Source organism: Lepidochelys olivacea (genome assembly GCF_965140295.1).
Source record: "Lepidochelys olivacea isolate rLepOli2 genome assembly, chromosome: 21".
Classification (NCBI taxonomy): Eukaryota; Metazoa; Chordata; order Testudines; family Cheloniidae; genus Lepidochelys; species Lepidochelys olivacea.
In genome coordinates, this window is record NC_140431.1 from 212,455 (window position 1) to 239,897 (window position 27,443).

Below are 27,443 nucleotides of genomic sequence, written 5' to 3' on the forward strand. Positions count from 1 at the left end.
ACTAATCTGATCTGTTCACTGTTCAGTATTTTTGCTGCCTGATCATTCCTATGTGCACCCATGCTTAGCCTTAGTGACCTGCAGAGAAGGAGTTTGTGGACAGCTAATTGAAAAACAAACGACTGGAACTGCTTACATGGAAAAGTATTGATGCATTTTTAGCTGCTTCTACTATGAAGTATCATGTGGTAACAGGAAGGGAAACATCAATCTGTGACTAGCCAGCTGCCTGTACACCATCACCAAGTGCCCTACAGATCACCATCCAAGGGAATATTGAACTCTGAAGTAAGTCTGATTAAATGTAAACGCCATGTTTGGCAGAGTCCAGCACCAGGCTAGATAAACAAATGATTTAGATGTTGTATTTATATTATCTAAAAAAAAAATGTAATAGAGCTATACATTCTAGCAATGGTGCTGCTTGTGCATTCAAGTAATCCTGTCCCAGGGCTATGCAGTGCTAAATAGCCAAGACTTAAAACAGTGTCAGTAAGAGATCTGATAGAATTTTGCACCAAGCCCACTCAGAGTGGGCAGGCTCCTGTAATGATGCACCACAGATTTGTGCTGGGAATCAGAGTGTGGGGGATAAGGTAAAACAGAAGTGAGTTCTCTAGAACATCTAATTAAACCCGTGAATAAGTTCTTGTATTTCCTTCTCACATTTCCATTCAAACAAACAGCAAAACAGACAGGAAGAGGGAGCATTTTAGTGAACTTTCCTTTTGTTTAAGGAAAATGACAAGAAATATTCAGCATTCTGAAGTGAAACAAGGAGATTAGCTTTAGGCTTGTGCTGGTGAAAGCCTTATGGGCAGGAGGCACTCTTCAGCATTTACTGTGATGTTCAGTGGTGCATAGGAAGAGAAGTAATTGCTTCTACTGTAACAATGAACCCTGCTCATGTTTCTGTTGCCTGCATTTAGTGGCATGTGTTACAGTACATAGTACAACTATAAGAACAGATGTTAAACCCCAGATACATAATTTGAAAGGCAACCTTGTGTTGTAAACTTTAATTACTATGTGGTTGGTAATTAAAGAGTATTGCACCAAGTTGGATACAGTTATGATAATTCACTCCTGAATGCAGTAAGTGTGAGATTGTGTCAGGGGCATTAGGTTTGTATGGAATTTCCTATGTTACAAATGTGATGAAATAGGAAATATCACACATGCTACATCAAAGCAAGTTCACAGATAAAATTAAAAATGCACAACTACAAGGGAGCTGGAAATAAGGATGATTCAGTTACAGAAGTGCTGTCAATAAAATTCTCATTGCACAATTTGGGGCAGATTAAGAATCCAACACGTGCCTCAAGGAACCACGTCTTTTTCAATTTGCCAAAGGGTTGTCAAAAGTGATAAAGTCTATAATCAACTCAGAGGAGAAATGTGGGTTCCCAATGTAGAATAAAAAGTATTGTAAGTGTCTTAGTAACATCCTTTATGGGTTTCATTCCTATAAACAGGAACAGAAGCTACCAAGCACTCAAGCCAGCCTTCTGATTTACTTCAGAATGCTCCATTCCACTTCCAGATGATGTTTGCTAGCAATCTACACAAATTCTTGCAGGGAAATCAGTGGAAAACTGGTATAACTCCCTCAGCCCAACCCCATTACTCCCTCCCCTCAGGCAGAGTCCAAGCATGCAAAAGTTTGGCAACAAAGGCAAAGGTTTCAGAAAGCTAAAGTGAATGAGGAGAGACAGTGGAGATTTTAACCATAACTGTGTAACCAATACTGGAGGTGCAGTGTGAGGAAGCAAGTGCTCAATCCGCTGGACTGAAAAAGATGTGTAAGCAGGGGAATGGTCCTGCTATCCTGGGGAACTTTCCTGGATTATACACCACCTTTGTGGAATTGGCTAGTGAAAGGAGTCCTGAGTCCTCACTCCCACTCCCTTTACCCAGAGGCCTGCCTGCCCTCGAGGACTCCCCTTCCTCCCTCCCGTGGGGCAGAGTCCTCATAACCCCAACAAGGCCAGGCCCAGGATCCCTGGGGGGGGCTGGACCCCCAGTCTTGTCGTGGTCACTTAGGACAGTGGCTAGGGTGTCCCCACGGTGGGGGGGTCTCTCCGCCCCGGCCACGTCCCTGACCCACTGCTCATTACATAGAGTGGTTCAAAGCAAACACGACTGATTAAACAGCAACCAACAAACAAAATAAGGACAAATGGGCCGGTTACAGGAAACCACGTCACCCCCTCGGTGGGCCGGGGACACACCACCAGCCGCCTCTGGGCTGCAAGGGAAGGTCAGTCCGTCCCTCGCACGTCCCAGGCCCTGGCCGCGCGGCAGGGACGCCGCGGGTGAGTTGCCAGGTGTCCAGTTTTCACCCAAACACCCAGTTGAGAAAGGGCCCTCCCCAGCCCGGTGAAACAGAGCGAGTGGGGGAGGGGGGGAGATGGAGGGGGCGGGGCCTCGGAGAAGGGGCGGGGCAAGGGTGTTCGGTTTCGTTCGGTCAGAAAGTTGGCAGCCCGGCGGGTCGGACACTTGCTCTGGCCGGAGCCACCCTCAGGCTCTAGGTGGCAGGGCCCTTCCCCCAGTGTTGCCCCCTCCCCCCGTCGGGGTCACGGCCCCCCTCCCGGTCCGGCCTGGGAGACCCCTGGGCTGGTGACCTCTCCCTGCGCTGGGCCCTCGGCCTGGGGTCCCCCCTCGCAGTCCCCAGCTGCTCACCGCACGCGGCTCCGGACGGCCCCGGCCTCGGCCCCGGCCTCAGCGCGGCTCCCCAGGCGCCCCTCCGGCCGGCCGGCGCGGCTCTGCTCCCGGCCCGGCCCGGCCCTCTGGGCTGCTCCTTTCTGGCTCTGCTCCCGGCCCGGCCCGGCCCTCTGGGCTGCTCCTTTCTGGCTCTGCTCCCGGCCCGGCCCTCTGGGCTGCTCCTTTCTGGCTCTGCTCCCGGCCCGGCCGTCTGGGCTGCTCCTTTCTGGCTCTGCTCCCGGCTCAGCTCGGGCCCCCGCTCCCCTTAGCTCGGCCCTGCGCTGCCTCAGGCAGCTCCAGCGCACACGGAGGACGGGACCCCGGGCTCCTGACTCCCTCATTGGCCCGTCTGCCCTGTCAATCGGGCTGACCTGGAGGTTGGCCCCTCCCCATTGGCCCTGGGGACCATCAGTCTCAGGCTCCTGATTTCCCATTGGCCTTTTCCCATGGTACTGGGAGAGGGCCAACCAAAAAGCCCACTAAGTTTTAGTAAGGGGCCAACAGTCTCCTTACATATGCATGGTAACTGGCTTCAAGTGCAAGTGCAATTGTTCCCTGAATGTAACAAAAAACATTTTAAGTAACCATACACATCTGAGAGCTACTGAGTTGAAATAATCCCTCTTCCTTAGTTCATACTAAGGCTCTCAGCCAAATCATATTTTGTGAAGATCCTGATGAGAATTTTGCTGGCCATCAGGGAGCAGCTTTGTGGATATCTGCAAAACTGGTTTCAATGGATAACCAAGCATTCTCCCACTGTGGAGAAATCTACAAGTGATGATGTCAGTCCTGAGGACCTGGCCTCTAAATGTTAAGTCTGTGAAACCAAATGCATTAATACTTCCTTTAAATGTACAGAGCCTGACTCTCAGTTACACTCAGCCCCCTTTACATGCTTTGGTAAAATTATATTTATACCCATGGAGGTGTGGAGGGACCTGACTAAATGAGAATCAGGCCCATATGTTTTTGAATTGAAAAGGTAAATGTCAACATTTTAGTGATCAGTTTGAGAGAAGAAAAGGAGTACTTGTGGCACCTTAGAGACTAACCAATTTATTTGAGCATAAGCTTTCGTGAGCTACAGCTCACTTCCTCAGATGCATATCGTGGAAACTGCAGCAGGCTTTATATATACACAGAGAATATGAAACAATACCTCCTCCCACCCCACTGTCCTGCTGGTAATAGCTTATCTAAAGTGATCATCAGGTGGGCCATTTCCAGCACAAATCCAGGTTTTCTCACCCTCCACCCCCCCCCCCCCACAAATTCACTCTCCTGCTGGTGATAGCCCATCCAAAGTGACAACTCTTTACACAATGTGTATGACAATCAAGTTGGGCAAAATCAGTTTGAGAGAAGAATTTGGAATAAATTCTGAAGATTGTGTTGCTGTTCAAGTTATCTTTCTGGGGTCTGGTGCTTAACCCTCTTCCCATGGTTGCTGTCTAGTCTCTCCTCGTCTGCTTGCAGGTTCCACTTTCTAACGGGGGACAGAGGTATTAGCATAACTTGCTTCTGCCAGGCTCCTTTAATGCACATAAAGAGTTAGGATTATTTCCATCACTTTCAAAAGACAGGTCACCCCAATCCCGAGGATTTCCATAGCCGTACCATAGAGTGATCTTCCTGTGACAATGGAGAAAGGTTTATATCTAATACAGCAAAAGAGCTATGAGGAAGAGAATCATATCATACCAAATCTAGGCAGGGCATAGGTGAGCACGGTAACACTACGTATCTGATCTGCTCCATTCTTTGCTGAGTTACTACATTTTAGAGCCCAGCACAGTCAGATGATCAGTGAGAGGTATAGCTGCAGCACTGCAAAACTGTGCAGCAAAACCACCACCAATACTTTACAATTTAAACACCAGGAATAATTTAGCCTACACTGAAAAGCCATATTTCTGGAGGAATATGGTAAAAAACCTCCAGTATTCAGATAGCAGTATCTACCCTGAGCTAAAGTAGATTGAACATTACCTTACAAAATGCTTAACAAAAACAAAAAACCCTTGATGACAGCAAGAGGTTCCTGACTTTCCAAGTATTTTGTAGGATGCATTCAATCTCTACAAACTACTGAAACCAAACAAATAATAAAAAGCCTACAAATATTGCTACCAGGAACTTCTGTTGCCAATTGTAGATTTATAAGGATATTGAGGATGACAGTTAGTCCAAGCCCTTATAAATAGGGTAACATTTCCTGTTTGTAAGCAGAAGTTGCTCAGCAGTCTGATTCTCATATACACAAAGGCCCCTTTATGTTGCCTTGTAGCGGGCATAAATGTAAAAGTAGCCTCAGTGTAAATGAGGATTGGGCCCCCTCTAAGGAGCATTTCATCTGATCCTTCGGAGTAAGTTGATGTGGGATCAGCAGAGCTGGACAGAAACTCCCCAAAACCCTTCCTGAAGTCTTTGGGTTGGATGCTGAACACTGACCGTCAGGCAGCAGGGCTCATCATCTGTGTACATTATTCATATTAGTATAATCTCACCCCATAACATAACAGTCACAGTTTGCACCCCCTCTGCAGCTGTGTAAATCAGTGTTTCTCAGACCCCAACAATTGTAGTTGGAGTTCTGATTCAGAGTCAACCCCTTTTCAAGTTCCTCCTAACGTTCTTGGTGGGTGAGAAACCCTCTTGCCATGAAAGGCTTGCAGCTGCTCCTTTCCCTCAAGCTCAGACATGGTACAGAAAGAACTCCCACACCACACTGGGTCCACTCCCAAGAGCCCAGAAGCTAAGATATGAACTCAGTTCAAACTTTCCTTACTCCCTGGAAGCATTAGCTGGTATTCTGGGCAGCACCTCCTTGCCTCTGTGTGGCCTGACACTTTCACATGGTATTGGGGTTTCCACCGATGAAGACAGTGGGGCTGAGTATTTCTGGCCTGACCGGATTCACTGTCAGGTTCTTGTTACATCCCAACGGAAGTCAAGAATCTTTCTGAATGAAGTTTTCACTGTGAAAATGGAGATGTTTAGTGACTTATCGCCTGACTGTGTGGTTCCTGCCATGCGTAGAACACCACAGTTGTACATGACATTGTGTGCTGGTGACAAGGAGAACAAATGAGTCCCTCCAGCAAAGACTCTGTAGCCTAAAAGCACCAGAAAACAGGGGAGTGCGGGACAGGAGGAGATTGGTCAGCAGAGCAGGAACTCTTCACAGAAGAGAGGTGTTTCAGTGTGTGTGAAAGGAGGCGGGAGCTTGGCCAACATTAAAGGAGAGGCTTCCCCAAACGTTGTGGGTGGGCATGGAGGGAAGTACAGAGGCTGGAGCCGAAGGGAGTTTGTCAGCGGAGATACTTGGACAGAGCACAGGAAGCCTGAATGCAGCAGTCCAAGAAATGGGAACAGAGTCAGGGGAGGAGCCAGGTGGTGTAGGTGGGGCAGGGCTCTTTAGGGTCTGGAGGATTGTTTTAAATGTTCCTAGACGTAAATTTCATACTGGAAAGTAACTGTCATGCCTATTGAGTGTGCTGCTCAACGAACTGGACAGCTCTCACAGCCATGTGGACCTTCAGTGTAAGGACTAGACTGCCTTTTAGGCTGGGGAGCTGCAGCTCTGTACTGCCCCAGAAGAATCACTGGGATACCCAATGTCTCCCAGAGTTCCCCAGTGTGAAGTTGTGTTTGTGCTGCTACATCCCTTGGGGGCATGCAGCCTTCTTCCTTCACTGGTTTGTGCGGGGGTGGAGGGGCAACGTGGAGTGACATCCCTGCTCCTTTGGGTGCCATACATCCCAGCAAACAAGTAGAGCAGTCCTGAGGGTAGGGTGACCAGATAGCACGTGCAAAAAAAAAAAAATGAAAATCAGAGTGAGAGTGGGGGTAATAGGCGCCTATACAAGACAAAGCTCCAAATATCAGAACTGTTCCTATAAAATCAGGACATCTGGTCACCCTATCTAGGGGGTCACTAGGGAAGAGGGTCTGCCATCTAGCTTGGCCCTGCAATGGATGATGCAGATTGGGGAAAGAATTACCCTTTCTTACTCCCACATCTAGCACCAGAGTAAGGGCCATGTAGAATCTGTTCATTTGCATGGAGCACCCATGGGGAAAAATTAGCGGGTGCTCAGCTCCCACCAGCAGCCAAGTTCCCCTGCCTTGCCTCCTCCCAAGCACGCCTCCCTCCTCCTCCCAGTGCTTCCCTCCGGGACACACACCTCCTTACAGCTGTTTGGCGGTGCTTAGGACTTTCCCAGAGGGAGGGGGACATGGTGTGCTCAGGGGTGGAGGCAGAGAAGGGGTGGGGACTTGGGGGAAGGGGGTGGAAAGGGGGCAAGGCCAGGGGCGGGAAGTTGGTGCCGATGAGCACCCAGCAGGGAGAGGGGAAGTCAGTGCTGATGAGGGCAAAGTGGAAAAAATGCAAGAACAGTAAATATAAGAGTGCCAAGTAACAGCATCAGCTGCACAAACATCCTGCAGATTTACACAGATAGGAATGACAGTGGTGTACTCGGCTGATAATTAATCAAAAACAAAGGAGCAATGTAAAGACAGTCCAGGATAGAATACAGACAGAAAATATGAGGTATGAGGCTTTAAAAAAAAATTTAAAAAGGTCTTCAGATTTATGCAAATACCACATCTTCATGGTAGCAAAAACATGCAAACTACAAAGTCACAGAAAGCATGAATTCTGGGAACACCCCACTATGTGCAATGTGCCCCGGTCTACCGAGAGAGCACTTCAGTGGGTCCGCTTGTATACTGCAAGCGGAGAACTCAAAGCTGGACTTTTTTTGCTCGTTTTCTTTCTGATGATGTCCAGAAGAGCCAAAGTATCAGTACAAATTGCTTTTATTATCTGATGTTTTTCTTGGTGAACTACCCAATATGGCAGGAGAGCCTTGTTCTCATGAGGAACTGCTTGTGGCTCCAGAGAATGTTACAATTGTAATACAGATTATACTGTATTCTGGTAGCATTTCCAAGATTGTCGTTTTCTTGTGGGTAATTCAGCTATAATCCCTCTTAGGGATTCACAACTGGTCATTTCAAAATTGCATGAGATTTAAATGGGGCTTGTTTGTGCAGAGACAGGGAACATGAGACTTTCATTTATTTGACAATTTATTTGGAGGTCACCAAAAACCAACATGAAATCCCTAAAAATTACCTTTTTCCCTGGATTAAACTGAAGCAATAGAATCTTAATTTTCTAAAAGAAAATGTTATCACAGGTACCAGATGGAGTAATTGCTTTGAGTATTCTGATGCATGGTTGCTTTGAAATTATTGGGATATTTATATTTAAAAAGTAACAAGAAAAATGGTATTGGGTCTCTATTCCTGTACAATCGCTAGAATGGACTCAAGCTTCACATCAAGAATAGGCACAAGCATGCATGTTAGGTCCCTATATGTCACCTTTTGTAGAGCAGTGTGCTTTTTATGTTCCCCATTGCATATGTAGGGTTGGTCAGTTGGAACCAATACACTTGCATAGGATTTCCTGGATGTAAACGAGAGCACAGAATTCAACCCACTAGTGATGGGTCCAAATTATTTGGGATTTGATATAAGTTAAATGAGTTGGTTTGGGGTTTTATTTGCTTTTTCATTCTTCTACTCAAATTAAAATATTTTATCACCTGAATTAAAGCAATATTTAAGAACTATATTCCAGGTTCAGTTTGTTTAACTCATTACACCCAGTGGTACCTGGTCATCTGCAGAACTCATGTTCCAAACAATATTTTCCACATTTATAGAGCATTTCAAAGCCCTTTGAAATATTAACAAAGGCTTTGTTGATTTAAGTTAGATCATTAACATTTAAATTTTACATTAAAATATCATGCCTAAAGCTCATGTGGATTTGTAATACAGTGAGTCACACAAAACCATAAAACCCTGAAATAAAAAGCATACAACCCAGAGAGTCAACAATACTGCAGTGGGATGCTATTGGCTGTTTCATACACCAAGTGCACTGGAAGGTGAGGTAGTACATCTCTGAAGCATTCATGAGTATTTTTTGTTACCTTTTTCAAATTAGGAGGTTATTTTTCAGGGCTGTAACGTGAGTGAACAAAGAGGGAATTCATTTGCTAAGAACAAGAAGCCCCCCCAATGTCTCATTTGGGAAACAGATCTCTCATTTAGAAATAGGAAAGAATCTCCTTGAAGTAAAGAAAAGCAAGGGAGCGTATCTAGTGACTAGAGAAGCAAACTGCTAGACAGGATTCCTAGGTTACATTCTGGACTCTGCCACTGACTTGCCACAAATAATTCCTACTGGTACCTCATATGTCTGTTGTGAGGCCTAATTAATTATTGTTTATAAAATAATTTGAGATCTTTGAACAACATTTCTGTAAATGCAACTAATATTCTATTTAAGTATTAACAGTATTTCTGTAGGTTTTAGAAAGCCTTGTATCAGCAGAGCAGCATCTTCCTCTTGCAGGGTACAGGCTTATTTGGGGATCTCTTCTATTCAAGTTTTTAATCCCTTTTCATGAACAAATCTGTTTCGTCTTTCACATCTTGGCATCATTTCCAATACAATTTCATTGTTTTTGATTTCATCATAAGGATTTTATGATCTTCATCTAGCTTCTGGTTTTGTAGGGCCTACTACATTGCAAACTCTGATCTCTGTTCACTGCTGATCTATTTTCCTTCTCTGAATTCCCAATTACAAACAAGTGTAATAATGTTCACATGGAATAGAATTCCCATCCTGTTGAAAAACTTCTGTGGCTTTTACAAAATGTAAAAGCCACATGAAAGTTTGAGAGAGACTTTGGTAGGAGGTAAAAATTCCTTGTTTGGATAAAGAGTGAATGGAGAATGAAGAATTGAAACAAACAAAAAAATATCAATACCATGAGGATTACGTCAGCATTTCCTGGAGGTTGTGTATTTGAAGAATGTTTTTCTAAAATAAAGTTTTGGAGAAATTTTACAATGATGGAATCTGTTTGCCCAAGAGATTCTGATCATGACTTATTTGTAGAACTGGGCAAAAATTTTTGGACAAATAGTTTATTTGCCAAAAAATGCATTTTGGTCAACTTGAAACTAGTCACAAATTTGGCAGACATTCACCAAATAGTTTAGGACAAAAGCAATTTTCAATCTAGATTCACAAGGAGACTTAACAGGAGGGTTGAAGGTTGTGGTGTTCATGCTCCTCCCGTCCCTGATAACCTCAAATAGTCACTGAGGCAGAGACAATTACTCTAAGCCTGATGGTTAAGACACTCACTGGAGGAGGGGCATGTGGGGGGGAGAAAAGTTTCTGAATCCCCCTGCTCCAATTAATATTTATATAAAGTTGAACAGCTTCAACTGGAGAGAGCGAGCTGCCTCAGAATACTCAATAGCCTGGGGATTGGAGCATTCACCTCGGACAGGGGAGACCTGGGTCGACGTTGTTGCAGAGGAGGAGTTTGAACCCATGTCTCTCACATCACAGGTAAGGATATGGCTATATGTGCAGATGTAGAGCGCTTTGAGTTAAACCAGCCTTCGCAGAGCATAGTAGGGAAAGCACTACAATCTGTCCACACTGACAGCTACAAACGCACTGGCGTGGCCACATTAGCAGCTCTTGCAAAGGCCACAGAGAGCAGTGCATTGTGGTAGCTATCCCAGCATGCAAGTGGCTGCAACGTACTTTTCAAATGGGGGAGGGGGGTGGAGTGTGACAGGGAGTGTGTTGTGTGTGTGGGGGGGGAGAGAGAGTGTTTTTTTCAGACAGCAGCAGACCCCCCCCACCCACACACACACAGCATTCCACAGTAATGGTTGCTTTGTCTCAGAGCAGATAAGCATGCCGGATGTCAGAAACGGAACTTTGAAAGGGCATAACCGCATTCCTACAGTGAGTTCAAAACAATGAGAAGAGTGGCCACTTGACTTAAGGGGATTATGGGATGTTTCCAGAGGCTGATCAGAGCGCAGTAATGCAACACCTCGTTCACACTGACGCCCAGGCATTGCAGCCAAGGCGCAACAAGCGTTAATCTTTTTGCTGAGGTGGAGTACCAGGAGTGCTCTAGCCGTGGAGTCAGAGTGCTCTATGTGCCTTGCCAGTGTGGACGGGTAGTGAGCTAGGGCGCCCAGGGCTGCTTTAATGTGCTCTAACTCGCACGTATAACCAAGCCGCAAGTTCCCAAACCACTGGGCCAAAGGTTGGGGGGGCGGGGGGCCAGCACAAACTCCTCCTCCTCTGGCCAGTTTGTGAATTTAGCCATTGAAAATGCTCAGAAACAAACATTTTGTTTGATCCAAAACTGACTTTTTCAATTGAGTGAAAATTCTGAAAAGTTTCAGATTTTGTTCAGGTCAAACAGAGTTTTCCTGATTTTTCAGAACTGCTACCGAAGCAAAAAGTCAGTTAGTTATTCACCCAGGTCTACTTCCCAGTTTTAATTTTATACAACACTTCTGTGCTTCCATGTTACATGCTACACAAGGTATGACTGATCTCAGGCGGTAACAGATTTTTAGAGATCTCCCTATGCACTGCAGTATAAACGGACATCTTTTTTACTGTGAACAAAAAGTGAATATTATGATGCTATTCCTGTGCCTAAAGTGGTAGCTGCATGGCAGCCCAGCACCCTGGCTCTGGATTGGGGTGGGGAGGAGAGGGAGTGAATTTCACTTGCCATCCACCCCAAATAGGAAGGCTTCACATTCATGGAGTGAATTTCACCCTGAGCCCTCAGCTGTGATTTTCTGGTCAGACAGCGGCCGAGGCCTCTGTGTGAGGGTTTAGCCTCTTACCGTCAGTGCCTTGTGCCAGTGAGTTAGGATTTATGAAACCCAAAAGTCCAATAAAACACTCATATACAGACTGAAGTCTGCAGTGGAAGATTCCAAGCTAGTCATCATGTGTCAATCATTAGCTTTAGGTTACTATTATCATCATCATTATACAACTACATGCTCAGCTAATGCTTTGCAGCCAGAGTTTTGGGCATGTTCGGCCTGATTCACCAGTCCATCATACGAGTAAACCTTTTGAGTCCATTGACTTACTGAAAATTAGGGCCCTTGTGTCTTGAGCCTCACACACAATTCCTCTGATAATTTGTCCTGTCCGTTATTTTCAGAGAAACTTCCCACCAGTCTCATGAGTGACTATTAACTAATTTTTTCCTTCACTGTGTATAAAGGCCCTTTGGCATGACATGGCTAATTTTAGTAACATTTGTTCTTTGTAAGCCATTTTGTCTTAGTTATCTAAATTAGATAATTGTATCTGTCAGGGCAACTTTGTGTGCTTTATCACCCTGCTAACCATTAGGATTGACAGTGACAGTTCCGTCCCAGTCGAAACCCTTAACTGGGGAAGCATTCTAAAGGTCATGTGTTGTTACTAAAAGGAAATCAGTTCTCTAGACATTTGTTGGTGATTAGAAATACTCTTGAGTACGTGCTCTAGATTGGGAGAAACTGTAGAGAGCCCTGATCCCAAAGACACCCATAAATATGAGGGTATTCTCATACATCTTCACATTCTCCCACCAGAATTCCATAGCCTGTATTTGTGAGAGCCAACAATAGCAGTGAGTGCAACGAGATGGCTAGCATGGTCTTCCTTAACCCCATGAAGCAGACAGCGACCTCACTGATCATCAGACAGACAGCTGATAGTACCTGTTTGATCATCACTGTCTGGGCTGGATTTGAACCCGAAGTCTAGAAGTAGATCTGCTGCCCATCCTTCTACAACTGTGCAGAATAATACTGCAGCATAGGAAGGGACACTGCAATGTATTATTCCCAAAGGTATCACCTTCCTGTGGAAGCACTCATGGAACATTACAGCATTGGAGGCATTTTGGTAAGAAGGGCTGTATATGTGCAGCTAGAGACAAGTAGTATCCCACAGGCACTGTAATACATGCACTAGATCAGGTGTGGCCAAACGGTGGCTTGTGAGCTGCATGCAGCTCTTTGCAGTTAAAGTGCAGTTCGTGGAGTAAGTAAGCTCCCCCTCCCCCACATTGTCCACCTACCAGACTGGGTTGGGAGAGCTTGAGGCTTCTGTCCTGCGGAGAGGTGGTGGAACCAGGGGGCTTCTGCAGGGAGGGGTCCCAGGGCTTTAGCCCCCTGCCCCAGCATGCACTGTCCCACAGGGCAGGTTGTGCGGGTCTTGTGGCTCTCAAACTTCTGAGGGTTATCATAGGCAGCTTAGAGGGCCAGAAAGTTTGGCCACCCCTGCACTAGATGGTAACTTGCTGATAACATAACAGTCTAAGAAATGAGCTCATTAGAGTTCCCTTTTTTTACACTTTGCTTGATCTTACCTTGGTTGAGTAAGACCCAGTCATGATGCTGTTCTTATTCAGCATGATTCCATGCTTCCCCAGACCTTCCAGCTTTTCAATGTTTGAAGTTACATTTTATCACTGTAATTTACACACATTGGTAATAAGGGGAGGATGGCAACAAGCATGCTTATCTCCTATACAAATATTTTAACAAAGTCAGAGTCAAAAGTGAGGAGAATTTCTGAGATGCACATTTCCTAGTGGTTTTCACTGGTGTTGGGTACTATTAAGCAAAAACTGGATGACTGTGGAATGTAATGTTACTGGGGTTTTACTTTTATATCTGGGAGAGGCCAAACTGCTCTGTTTGAGGATAAACAGGGAATTTTCCTTTTCTCCTACAATGGGGGGCCTAATTCTGATCTCACTTGCATTGATGTAAATCAGGAGTAACACCATTAAAGTTGGTGGAATGATATGGATGTAAAAATGGTATGAAAGCAGGATCAGGGCAAAAAAGGTTTCTTAAACTTGCATCATGACAACTTAAAATGTTTGTTACCCCCACTCTGTGGCCTGCTCCTGGCTCTAACCAGCTATGTCACTCTGGAGCCCACTGCCAGAATTACTAGTGACAATCAGATATATATTGTTGAGGTCTGACTGTACAGTGAATGGGTAGTAGGTACCGGGACAGAGTCATTACTCCAGCTCCCTTCAGGCAACAGGTCATTTACAAACCTTCCTCCATTTATTCACCTCCAACTCCAGCTTAGAGCCTCTATTCCAGCTTTCACCCCTCTTCTGTGAAATGACTCAGGGGCTCTGACAACCTCTTCCCAGTCAAACCCCAGGGCCTACACCCATCCACTCAAATGGCTTCAACTATTACCTCATTGCTGGTGACTCTCAAACCAGCTTTTCCCTCTGGGCTGGTGTCCCTCTGCCCAGTGCTATATTTCAGCAAGGTCTCATCCTGGCATCACCACTTGGATAGCTTGCCAATGACTCTAGTTTAATATGGCTAAACTTGAACTCCTTATTTTTCCCCTTAAACCTTCCCATCTTGTCACTGTTGCTCCCACATCCTCTTGGCTGTTCAAGCTTACAATTGGGGGATCGGCTTTGATTCTGCCTTCTTAATCTGCCAAAACATCCAGGTCATGTCCAAATTTTCCATAGCCTATCAAAAATACATCCCTTCCTCTGTCCTGACAGCTAGGGTGGTTGTCCATGTCCTCCCACCTTGATTACTAAAGCATCCTCCTCTCTAGTCTCCCTGATGGCCATATCAGATCCCACCAGTCCATCAAAATGCAGCTCCAATTTACCCTTCTGCCAGTTACTCCTACCATGTCAAGCCCTCCCACTCTGAGCCCGAACATGGGCTTCCCATGCTAAACACATATTCTCACCATCAGAGCCCTGCACAGCTCCACTCTGGCCTCCCTCCCTCATCTCATTTATCACTTTCGCCCCATGGATGCAAGTCACGCTACCCTGCTTGTCCCCTTTTCTCCCCACCTATCTCTACTGAGACACCACCCTCTAGTAATTCCGAGCCTTCCTAAGTGTTTGAAGATGCCCAAATGAAGTGATCCAGCAACAATGACAGTGAAGACTCACCTCCCAGTTATACCTCCCTTTAGGATTCCAGACTTTTGCCCGTCTGCCTTTTTTGTTTGTGAGCATTTCTGGGCAGCACCTGGTGTCACTGTGTCAGGTGCAGGGCCAAGAACTGTCAATACTTTACAAATCATCCGGTAGCAATAATTAGGCACGCTTCATCACTAGAGAGCAAAACAATCCCTTTCGCACACTGAGGCACAGCGTTCTACTCAAATGTTTTGGGTAGGCTATTAGTCTTTCAGGATGTTGAATAACTATTACACTCTGTTATTGTGATGTTGGCTTCATTCTATATCCTATAATCAGAACTCATATTACTGCTTCAGATTATAAACCTAGTAAAGCTTGACCAGCTGAACTCATTGCAGAGTGGCATAAGAAAACATCCTACTGCAGAGGCAAAAATAAGGTAGACCTTCCTACAAACCTTGAGGAAAGGATTGCAGAAGTTTCAGTAAGAGCTCTCGGGAGGATAAAGGAGAAATTCCCTTGCACATACAGTGTTCTACATGCCCTCCCCCACCTACCCCAACAGGAGAATGAAAAGCAAATGCCAATTCTACTTCTAGCTGTTCTCATATGAGTAAAACAATGAAAAATCAATACCTGTGTCTTGTTACCTTGAGATGTGCCAGGGGTCAGGGGAAGAGCAGCAGATATAGTGGTCAGAGCCAGGGTTCACAGTCAGGCCAGCTCAGAGGCAAGAGGCAAACCCGAGATCAAAACCACAAGTCAGATGCCAGGAGCCAAGTCAGGTCAGGGCACCAGGAAGTCCAACTGGGGGAAGCAGGCAGCACAAGGCACGCGGTCCGGAGTAGGTAACTGCCAGTTGTTCAGAAAGCTTCCTGTGCCTGTTGCTGGTTTCAGTAGGGGCAGCAGGCCAATCGGCTGCTCTGGGACTCCGCCAATGGGATGTCATGGGGTGGAGCCTCAAACTGGGGCTGGGCTTCATGGGTCCTGGGTCAGCAGCTCTTAGCAAGCTGCCAGGTGGAAGGCTGGAGCATGGCTGTGCCTGTAAACCCCATGGACCTGGGTTTGAGGCCTGTGGGTTATGACACCAGGTACCATCTTTCAATTTAAACATTGCAAGGAAAAATTCATGCATACATTTACCCCAGTTTTCTTCATCTGGCTCATCCATGTTCTCCTTGTGGGACTGGCTAGACTATGGTGGAGTCTCAAACAGGTTGTGGCTCACAGCATGACTACTGTGTCCTCCTCCTCACTGTTCATAGCAAGGGGTCTCTGACTCAGGCTCCTCGGAGGTTTCCACCTTGGTCTGTGGGTGCTGGTGGTTTCTCCACCGAGTATGGCATGCAGCTTGTTGTAGAAGCAGCAGCTCCCCAGCAGACCACCAGACCTATTGTTGGTCTCCCGGCCTTGTGATGTGCCTTGCGAAGCTCCTTCACTTTCATTTGGCACTACTACTGCTGATCTCTGTTGTACCCCTGTGCCTGCGTCTCCTGCGTAATCTCTTCATATACGCCCATGTTTCTATGGCCGGTCCTTAGTTGTGCTTGCAAAGCCTCTTCTTCCCATGGGCCCAGGAAATCCAAACCTCCTGTCTGCTCCAAACAGGAGTGTGTCTAGTGCATGGAGCTGACACGGTCATTTGGGCAGTAGCGCACAACAGAGGTGAGCTGCTAGATGTGCTCGCCAAGATGAGCTATCAGGAAAAGGCATTTCAAAAACACGCAAGAGGGTTTTAAAGTGTGGGGGATGGCTTCTGGTCTCTGTGACCCCTGAACAATGGAGTTTACAGTTGTGACCAAAGTGGTCACAGAATTGTTGGACAACTCCTGGAGGATTGTTAGGGTTGACACAGGTTACACACCTTTCTACACTTGCACTGCATCATCCTCTGTAGGTCAACCAGGGCTCCATGCCATTCAGGGAGGTGGCTTTACTGTGTTGCTGTAATGGGATACTTACATTGCCCGGTGACAAATTTGAATGTAGATTCATGCACAAATAGGTCAACGCAAGTCTACTTATGTCCACCTAACTTTGTAGTAGACCAGGCCTTGCTCTTTTACCTTTGCTCTAGGGAGCATGACTAGTGCAGTTCCAGGTTTACTTGGTCCTGCCTTAGCATAGGGGGCGGGGCTTGATGGCTTCTTCAGGGCCCTTCTAGCTCTATATTTCTATGATTTTATGACTCAGTGGTGACTAGGAGTTTGAGAAGTACACTTTACATTTGGAGACATACACATCAGTTAATAAATTCAAGGCACATCTGAATTTTTCTAATCATTAAGACACGCTTGAATCACTTGTGTTTTTTATTTAAGTATTCATTCATTTTTACCCGGCCCCCAAATCTGCCATCCTCCTTAAAGTATTGTTTCAGAAATGACACAAACAGGCATTCCAAATAGTGTCATGCATAAGACTAGAACATAACCCATGTGGCTGGGTTTATTTTTCTGTAGAATGGAATTTTACTGTTACTTTTGATTGGGATATTAGTTATATTTTCCCTTGTAATGCAGGAGATCTGTTTTTACTGCACGACTGTGATAATGTGCATGCCAGCAGGCTGAATTCTGTTTTCTCTACCAACATATCTACACCAGAAAAGAGCCCAAGATAAAAATAATGTTCCTTACTCCTTGTGTTATTCTCATTTAGGGCCTGATTCTGCAGCATTTACTCACACTGAGTAACATCACATTAGTAGTCCCAATTAACTTTAATGATGTTTCTCAGCACACATAAAGGTTAGATACTGTGTGGTGATGAGCAGTGTAAGAGGGCCAAAGGGCCTAAGTGGTCTCCTGTGACTTGATAGTTTTGTTCAGAATTCTCTTCCACCACACACACAGCTGAATGTTCTGCAAGTCAGTTCCATTTAAATGTCATGCTGCAGTGTTTGGAAAACGTTGCAGTATTAAGAATCAGTGAACATGCCTCAGATGCATTTTTTGCTGAGATTGAAGAACTTCGGCAAACAAAGCAGGTTCTGACTCTGGAGTCTTATTTTTCCCATAACAAATTAACATTATGCAGATTTTCCCTTCATCCAGTGAAATGATTACATTCATAACTGGACTGTGTTAGTATTCAGGGACTCCAATATGCAGTAAGAATTGGGCAGATAACAGAGCTTACATACAGTATATTGGCTTTGTCATTACTCACCTATCAGCCAACTTCCCTTCAATGGGTCAAAAATAGGATTTAGCATTGAAAGGTACTGGCAACATTAACCATGGCCCAAATAGTACATTATTCCATAATAAAGCTGGTACAATTGGAGCTATGGGTGCTAAACACCTCTGAAAAAGTAAGTCTTTGTCTTCTCTGGACTTTTATTTGCCCCTCTTTGAAAGATTCACTTACCTCTCAAGTGTGCGTATGGAAGTGCTAGATAATTTTTATTATAATCCCATAAAAATGTGGCTTTTGGCTGGTTTTACCAGCAGAAGTTTTTTGCACAACGGTAGACCACACAAAAGCAAACTAATAGAAGGCACCAATCCTCCAGTTAATGTGATGGAAATCCATTGAGAAGAAATGTGTAGGTGGAAAAACTGAGTAGTTTAGATGTTTCTGAACTCTAGTAGCCCTACACCAATTCTGTTCAGAGGGCTGTCTCCAAGGTGTGAACGGTCTGCATCTTCTTAAAACAACATGGGTGAAGAAAGTGATCAGATATTGCTACATAAAAGAAAGAAGGTCTCTTTCAGTTAAGCAAAAAAATATATGTAATCTCCATTCACAAAATAGTGTGACAAGAACTGAAGACTCAGGGTGGAAACTGTGGTCTAATTAGAAGAAGAGAATCACTGGGGCATTTATGGACAGCGAGTCAGAAGGTTCTGCAGCACTTTTGGGAGAATCTCCTCCTTCAGTTCAAACAGCAACCGCCTGCTTTTGCACAGGTATTGCTCCCACCAGTTTAGTACCAGGCCACCAATTATGTGATTGTTTCATAGGTGTCCTTGTATAAACTCAAGGTTTGCATCTTAGTTTTCAGTTTACACTGAAGAAAATGTAACATAGGAGTATGGCTTTAATTACCGATTGCACAACCAGGTTTTTATATATTTTCCTGATCTTTCATGGCTTGCATTATGGGCTATGACAGAGCAATGAAATCACCTTCTTTACAGAGCTGCATAACATAAGGGGTGAAACCTCAAAGGAAAAATGGAATATGGCAATCTTTAAGGAAAATCCGTGTAGCAAAAGTACATTCCAACCAGACATGATGGGAATTATGAGCTGTTAATACTTACAGCACATTTTAGTCTCTAACAGGCTAATGGAAGGGTTTTTTTGGTCAGAATTCATGTTTTAGCAAGAATTAATTGCTATCAACAGTAAAATCACATAGACAGTTCTGCAAAAGCTAACTGGACTGTGATTTGTATTTGTACGTGTTTGGCTCTGAAGGCACATCTTCTGCTCCTGTACCTTCTTGTTCAGGACAGGAGAGGCTTCTTTATAGACATTATCGATAAGAATCTGTCTCCAGATATCTTGTAATAAATGGGAAATGCTATCACAATCCTGCTTTTGCACACTCAGGGTTAACACATTTATTGACTTTTAATATTTTTCAAGCATGCGGCACAATGTTATTTAGCTGATACATTTCATTTATCAATTAATAAATTGGATTTGGACAATTGGGAGAGCAGCTGGGAAAGTGATGCACGTTAAGGCGCTAACTGATTCAGTAAGAGAGATTGGAGTGTAACATTTATAATCTAATGATTACAGACCATGGTAACTAAACTGCTGGGTGACTGTAGATTAATACAGAAGCGGAACATAATTGTACAAAGTATCAGCTAAAACTTCCAGCAGTCTTGGTCCTGACATCAAATAATTTCCCCTGGCCTCACAATATGGCTCATTTTGGGGTGACATGTAATAAAGAACAGGAAGATTGTTCTTGCTTTCAAAAAAGTGGGTGACTGAGCTTTATATAATTGAAACAAGGCAATCTGTAGTGAGAGACTGCAATTTCTGCTGGGAATTGAATTGCTGGAATTCACGTTCCTTTGAGTCTAAAATATCTAAATTGCACTAGGTTAGTGGTGAAGGAGAAAGCGGCTGGTTTCCTTCATTCTATAGGTGTGGGGGAAAAGAATCTGCTCTTAATCCCAGGGATTCTCTTACTCAAAATGATCCAAGACCCTTGGGAGAGATGAATACTGTGGAGCTCTTGTCAGCCCCAGAGTGAATTTCCCTGGTGGAAAGTTGTCCTTTGTTCATGATGTCATGGTCAAATGGAACCAGAAATAAGAAACACGAGAAGACTGTGAACTTTTTGAAACATAATTATATGTGTATCAAGTAAATTTAGGATACCAGGTTTTCATCTCCCTGACCTTTGCTACTGAGTTAATGAAAGACCTAGATGAATCCACTTTAAACATAAGCTTAAAAATACCCATGAAATCCAGCCTTCATTATATCCAACCACTTGGTTGACGTATTGGCAGTTACCATCAAGCATATATAATATAATTTTGTGAAAAAAGCTGAGTTTATAATGTCTGTCGGTTAAAATTGTACAGAAAAATACTATTAAATACAACATTAGGATTCTGACAAACACAAAAACGGAAATTCTGGGAAGGGGAATTCTGATTTGAAGGTGACAAAGCTCCTCTAGCTCCCAGCGTAGCCACAGGAGACCCAAGTATTTGTTGCCCGTCATTCCACAGTAAGGCTGAGGTGTCACTGGTGCCCTGAGCCAAGGTTTTATATTTGTGACATCATTCAGTGTGCCAGGGAACACTGGCACCAAAGAGCTGGGCTTGTGACAAATAAAACTCAAACATTTCTCTTTTAGTGGGTTTAAATCAAACATTAATATTACTGGAGTGTTGGTGCACTCTGGATTTCCTAGGAAGAAGAGGCAGACAGTATTGAACTTGCAGTGCTGTATTTCATGTTAGTAGAGTAATGGGTCTCTATAACCATGAACTGGAATTATTTTGACATTGCATGAGTATCTATTGTTTCCCCATTGTAATGGCATTGGAAAAAGGTTTGTAGTTTTCAGAAAGTTTTTACTTACTATAGATCTAACGAAAGATGAACTTCCTTTTTTTATGTACTTATTTCTTGTATTTCTCGCAAAATGCAGAGCTGCCAATATTTAGTTGTGATTTTGACAGATATTGGTGTTAATTCCATACATTCCTGCAAGAACTTCCACCTCTTTTGTGTGTGTGTGTGTGCGTGCGTGTGCTTTAAGGCTGTCTACTGATTCTTCAGATTGTATAGAATAATCCTACACAACAATTTCCGAGACATGTATTGAAATCAATGGATACAGGATTTTTGCCTTTTTAGCATAACAAGGAAAAGAAAAGACTTTGGCAATAATGTTAACCACTGGTATTCATCTTGGAGGAGGCACAGAGGCCATACATTTCATATATTTCAAGTACTGAATAACCTCCATCCGGGAAATGTATCCTTTTTTTTCTTTTTTCTTTTCGTAATCCTGATCCTGGAGCATGTGGGGTAAGATGTCTATTAGTAGAAGAAAAACTGAGCTGAGTTCCTTTGTTTTATGTATTGTAGGTTAGATTTTGGTTTGCCTGTGTACATTGCTTAGGGTCTCCCAGGTGACAAGAGAGTCTCCTTCTGTGTTCCTTAATATGGGTCATCATTTCTAGACTTGTTAGCAAACTGTTAATTTCATGTTGTTCTGCTTTTTTCTAGTGTGCCTTTATTGTAGGGTGGGCAGCCAGGACTTAACACGTGATACAAAAGAAGAGAGAAGGTTATTTAAATCTAGGTTGATGCCTTTTCCAGCAACCATTTGTCTGAGGTGTTTTGTTTTGTTTTGTTTTTTAAGTAGTAAAGTGTTTTGTTTCTCTATAGATCACCATGAGAAACTCATGTGAATAGTGTCGTAAACATTTATAACATGCTACTTCTTTAACTAGTGCATGAGTAAGAGAAGATCCCGAAAGAAGGAAAATGTATATTTTGCAATTCCACGTAAAATGTTTGTTGAAGTGGCTTAAACTAGCTTTAAAATTAGAAAAAAGAAATCTAAACTGACAAGTTCTGAAAAAAAGTTTTGCTTCAGTATGTCTAACATGATATTAATCTCTGAGAATTGGATGTACAATGGAAACATGGATAGGTGCTGTCTTCAGCATCATTTGAATGACACTGCATCATTTACTGGATTCAGCCATGATGGTGAATCCGGGAAGCATGGAGTAAAAGAACTTTGAAAAAAAATGCTGAAATGAAACTTTTTCTTGTGGTTAAATAACCAGCCAGTTGGAACTGAGTAGTGTTTTCTTAGGGTGGCAGAACAGTTGGAAAAATTGTTGGATTATTTTTGGCAGTGGCATGAATATTATAACTCTATCATTAGTGTTACTAAACTGACAGGCTACATTGAAAGGGTTATTATTTTACTAGTACATTCTTACAAAAATATAGTTTACTCAGTTCTATAGCATGAAGATTTTGTTTGTAGGGTTTGATGTAATTTAACAAATTCATGTAATTGTAATTTGCCTTATTCTGAAATTTTCTCTGTAACAAACTCCATACTGTAGACTGTGGACCATAATCTACATACAAAAAGAAAAGGAGTACTTGTGGCACCTTGGAGACTAACCAATTTATTTGAGCATGAGCTTTCGCATCCGATGAAGTGAGCTGTAGCTCACGAAAGCTTATGCTCAAATAAATTGGTTAGTCTGAAACCAATCTACATACAGTAATGAATTTGGACATTGGCCACCTCATCTTATCAAAGTGATGCAAGGTCCTTGATCTGTCAAATCAAAAGGCTCCAACAGTCCATGATGCTATCCTAGCTGCTCCCACGTTTAGTTAGTGCAGGCCCCCTGCTAAAAGTGCTTTGGAAATTTTCAATACATTATTAAAAAGAATTAACTTTGCCTTTTGATTTTTTAAGGGCCACACTATCAACCAAATCCCACAACCTCACTTCCTGATGTGCAGCTCCTATTAATGAAAATTGGGGATTGTGCAGGTGGAGCCAAAAGCATAGTTTGACTCTTTGGATTTGGCCTGTGAAATTTCAGTTTAAAAATAACTTGATTAAAACAAATTCTAAAGCTTCTTTAATGCCTTGGTGCCGGGCAGATGATCCTCTCACTCGGTGCACCCACACTATTGGGGCCTAGTTCTGCCACCTTGACTCAGATTGAAACCGAATGCACCACTTGCAGAGTAAGGTCAGACGCAGTCTGAGGGAGGTTCGCACAATCAGCCACCGAAGAAATTAAACTGGCCAAAATTTACTTTCCATTGACTCCAGTGGCATTCATGTGTGAAAATTAAGCATGTGCTTTCGTGCTTTCCTGTTCTTCAAGGCCAGTGCCCGCAGAGCCAGAGAGCGTGTGCTTCAGGCAACTCCTATGCCATTAAATTAGCAAAAAAGTCATAGTTCAAAGAGCCCTGCAAGGGAGCTTCCTACCTGCATGCCTGCTAGGCCTTGCTCCCGTGCTCCTTCTAACAATGGGGAAAGGTTATTTGAAAAGCTTTTTTTCTGCATTATTATTGACAACAATACTTTTATTCCTCTAGCAGAACCCAGACTAGGTTGTACAGAGATTCTTAGCTGTGCAGTCAGACTGGCCTGATGGCATGCTGCATCCAACTTCAGCTCAGAGTCTGGAGGCAATAAAGACCTTGCCAGGGAGCAGCTTTCCGTTCAATACACCCAGAGGTAAGTGTAATAGTAACTGCTATATCAAAACAGACCAAGTCTAATTACACCAGCCTCCTGTCTCCAGCAGTGGCTTGTACCAGCTGCCTCAGAGGAGAAGTAAAAGAATAAATAAATAATAATACACGTGATCAACTGTACAACAAGGTGTGGAAAGAGCAGATTTTTTCTTAGCCCAAAGAGTGATCAGTTTATACTCTGAAGCTGGAAGACCAACAGACCCTATCATTTTTACTGTTGCCACTTCTTTGCACTTAATATTCTTATTTTGTAAGCACCTAATTTTGTAAGCACCTAATTTGTTATGACTCTTGATAAGTGATTTTCCTCAATAATATCCTGTAGCAGTGAACTCCCAAGTTACCTAAACAGATCATTAAAATTTTTTGATTAGTTGCCTTTTAATTTCATTGAGTCTTCCCTTCTTCTTCTTCTAGCAGATTACTTCATTTGTGGGAAAAGTTTACTAATTACTGTATTATAATGGAGGTTTAGCCATTCTGAAGTCACATCTGTTATAAAGTACTCTCCATTGCAGTGTTTACATTTTTAGTATTGAAAGGTTTGTGATGACCCACATGGCTATATTTGCAAAGAGGTGTCCCTGAATTTCATGCCTAAAGGTTGCAACTCCAAAAAACCTCTTTGAAGCTCAGATGCAGTTGGCATACACTTTACACATTTTCAAAGAGCAGCACTTAAGAGTCAAGTATGTACTAAGCACGTGAATGGAAGAACAGAAACAAACAGACCTTGTGGAATGGCCATTTCCGTAAGATAGCAAATCTATATTCCACATACTTCAAGGCCTGAAATTTATTTTGCACATACAATTAACTGTGATTCAGGTACACATTGCTTTAATCCTCCATCTTCCATTTCCCATAGACAGATGGAGAGATCCAGTTTTGAAAATGTTTTCTCAAGGTTAAAAAATAACTACCAAAAATCCCAAACAAATAGCTTTGTCCTGGTTAGTCCTACCTCACACCATGCTGCCTGCAGAGTATTTGCTACAGTGAAGAGAAATATGGAGCAATGCAATTGTAAAGTTGGGGGCGGGGCAGAAAAAATTGGAGATGGTTTCAATTTTGTGTTAGTAGGTTTAAAGCAGACTACAATGATGTTAGTAACTGTGTAATAAAAGAGCTTGAGGAAGGGAGATAAATCATTCTTTACATGTTGCTGCATTTTAGTGAATTCTGAATCACACAAAAGCAGAACACAGGCTTTTATTGGCATCACTAAGCTCTCTTTCCTATAGAAGGAAAGTATAAACAAAGGGTCTATATGTAAATACATTTGGTTGAGGCTGCTGTGGGGGCGTTTAAACTACGCCTGGATTTCGTTCTGCAGACTTTTTTCAATAACATCTCTGTTGAAAAAAGAAAACTCTTTAGAGATGTTGTGAACCATCTGACTTTAATTTGAGTTGGAGAACTGGAGGTTACTCGTAGACTCACATGGCTATAGTGCTACTCCCACCTCCAAATTCCATTTCCTTACACAGACAATGCCTGTGTAGCACAAGCGGAATGTGGGAAGAAGGCAGCCTCAGGCCCTACTAAATGAGGCTAGGTTTGGAATGGTGAAGATTTTCATTCCAGCAAGACCTGCCTCTCTCTCCAACATTCAGTCTCCACCTAATCCAGTGTGGTCACTGCGCTGAGAATTGCTAAAGTGGCTCTTGGCCTCTCTCTCTCCCCTTATTGCAGGGACTTTCGCATCACTACCGTCTCCAGTAACTCCTTCCATTTGGCATCTTCGGCTCGCTTCTTGAATCCATCAGACCATCCAGTCCTGCACAAACTCAGCTGGTTAGTTCTATCCAGCTCTTATCTCAGATATCAGTTTTCTCACAGGCTCCTGAGTTTTCCATGAGATCCTGGTCTTAGCAAAAGCATAAAACACTAACTAGTATTCTAGTAATCCTCCCAATTTTAGGCTAGGGAGAAAGACTGAGCAGAAAGGGGCGGGGGGAGCTTTAGTAATAAGTGATCCGTGTCCAAAAAAATATTAAAACATTATGGGAAATTAGAGCTAAATTGCAGAGTTTGAATTTTCCCCTGTGAAACCATGTTTGTCCAGTCAGTGCGTGCCTGCCGGACATGCAGTGAAATCCAAAGCCAGCTGAAACATGTCAGGCAAAATGAGACACTGAGACAGGGGAGGAGTCTGGCTTGATAGTTTTTGTTCTGTTTATACCCTGTCTCTACTTATTAATGCTTCGCAGGGGAAATTCAATGTCTGCCCTTAAGTGCAATTTCAGATTATGTTTTGAATGTCTCTCTTATTCATAGGATGCCCACTACTGATTCATTACCTAACACACGTCTGTGTTGCTTGATGCAGCTTTCACTGTCACTGGACTTGTGGCATAACGTTGTTCTTGAAGAATTTTTAGAAATTTATTTTACATTTTTCCACACCCAAACAGATGTGCATATTCTCCAGTTTCCAGAGCGACAAGCCCTGGCCTTGTTTCTCTATTCAGTGACGTCTGTGGAACTTGAACTTGATCATGACTGTCCGAATAAAGAAGGGTGTTTCTCTACCCATAACTCCCAGTGCTGTGCCCAAAATGGCCCCAGAGTGGCAGTAGCCATTGTCAAAGAGCTTGAGAAAAGTATCAATGGAGATATGTACTCCAGAGAACACCTTCTTATCCTATGGTCTCCACATTAATAACCCCAAACAAGTGCTTCATATACAATGTTCTAATAACAAATACCAAAGGAATTAATTATAATCAAGCCATTATTTCCTTGGATTCCTACTTTATTAAGCACATTAGTGCTGGTTGAATGAGCTTTTCTGGAAGAACATCTGGGACTCACATGAATACCTGATGAGATCTGTATGATCAGCATTACAGTACTAAATATCCAGCAAAGTCATTGTCATTAGCAGCATTAGATCAGTAAACCCCGTCAAGGTCAGAGCGGGCACTTTTCATGTAGCACAAGTGCTTTCGGTTCACATCCGTGTCACTTGTAGTAACCCTCAGTTTTTGTTTCATTCTAGGTGCATAGCGTAATGTCCATGCTGTACTACACTCTGATTATAGCTTTTTTGCTCGGCATACAGGCAGCACCAAAGTCAGAGGACAATGCTCCATGGGGGTTTCCTGCAGGACCCACCATTCCAAATATCCATCGGACTAAAGCAAATCCCAGTCCCAAGGCAGCTCCACACACAGCCAATCATCACCTTGCTGGGAAGGTAGACAGCAGAGAAGCTGGACAGACAGCAAACATCACTGTGGATCCAAAGCTTTTCCGAAAGAGACGATTCCGATCCCCTCGGGTTCTGTTCAGCACGCAGCCCCCTCCAGTGTTAGGGGATGGACAGAACATGGAGTATCTGGGCAGTGCAGATTCTCTTAACAGGACTATTCGAACCAAGCGGACTGCTCATCCTGTGCTGCACCGGGGAGAATTCTCAGTTTGTGACAGCGTCAGCCTGTGGGTTGGGGACAAAACCACAGCTACTGACATCAAAGGCAAAGAGGTGACAGTGCTGGGAGAGGTGAACATTAACAACAATGTTTTCAAGCAGTACTTTTTCGAAACCAAGTGCAGGGACCCTAAGCCAGTCTCCAGTGGGTGCCGGGGAATTGATGCTAAGCACTGGAATTCCTACTGCACCACCACGCACACCTTTGTCAAAGCACTGACAATGGAAGGCAAGCAAGCAGCCTGGAGATTTATCCGAATCGATACCGCCTGTGTGTGCGTGCTCAGCCGGAAAACAGTGAGACCCTGAGATGGAACAAACACTCATGCCCACATCCTCCCATTCCCCCTACCTCAGCCTGTAAATTATTTTAAGTTATAAGGACTGCATGGTATATTTATAGTTTATACAGTAAAGAAAGAACCTCGCTATTTATTAAACTCTTTTGGAAACTCCTTGTGTGTTGTGAACTTAATGTAATGACATAACAATCTTTTGGAGAAATGTTCATCTCAGCCTTGTCAGTCACAGAGCTTGGCCATTAGAGTACTGTGAAAAACAAACATTTTGCACTTTTCATCTCCCCCTCCCTACTCTTTGCCACAAAAAGCCAATCTTCACAGGCAAAACCTGCCTTTTTGGTGTGAAAATGTGGCTTGTTCCAGAATGCTATGTTCTTCTCCAACTCATGAAAGCGTGAA

General features: G+C 43.6%; 1 protein-coding gene across 3 annotated transcripts in view; it reads left to right on the forward strand.

The window, feature by feature from the left end:
* Positions 1-27,178, forward strand: part of NGF (nerve growth factor) — a 48,668-nt gene extending 21,490 nt beyond the window's left edge. Inside the window, exons 2-4 of one of the 3 annotated variants that reach the window (XM_084611303.1) lie at positions 23,145-23,286; positions 25,002-25,103; positions 26,311-27,178. In XM_084611303.1, coding sequence (XP_084467429.1) covers positions 26,323-27,051 — 729 coding nt within the window. In that variant the 5' untranslated portion in view covers positions 23,145-23,286; positions 25,002-25,103; positions 26,311-26,322 and the 3' untranslated portion in view covers positions 27,052-27,178. The remainder of the gene's footprint in view (positions 1-23,144; positions 23,287-25,001; positions 25,104-26,310) is intronic. The other 2 variants (XM_084611302.1, XM_084611304.1) reach the window with 2 other exon arrangements.
* Positions 27,179-27,443: the final 265 nt, after the last annotated feature.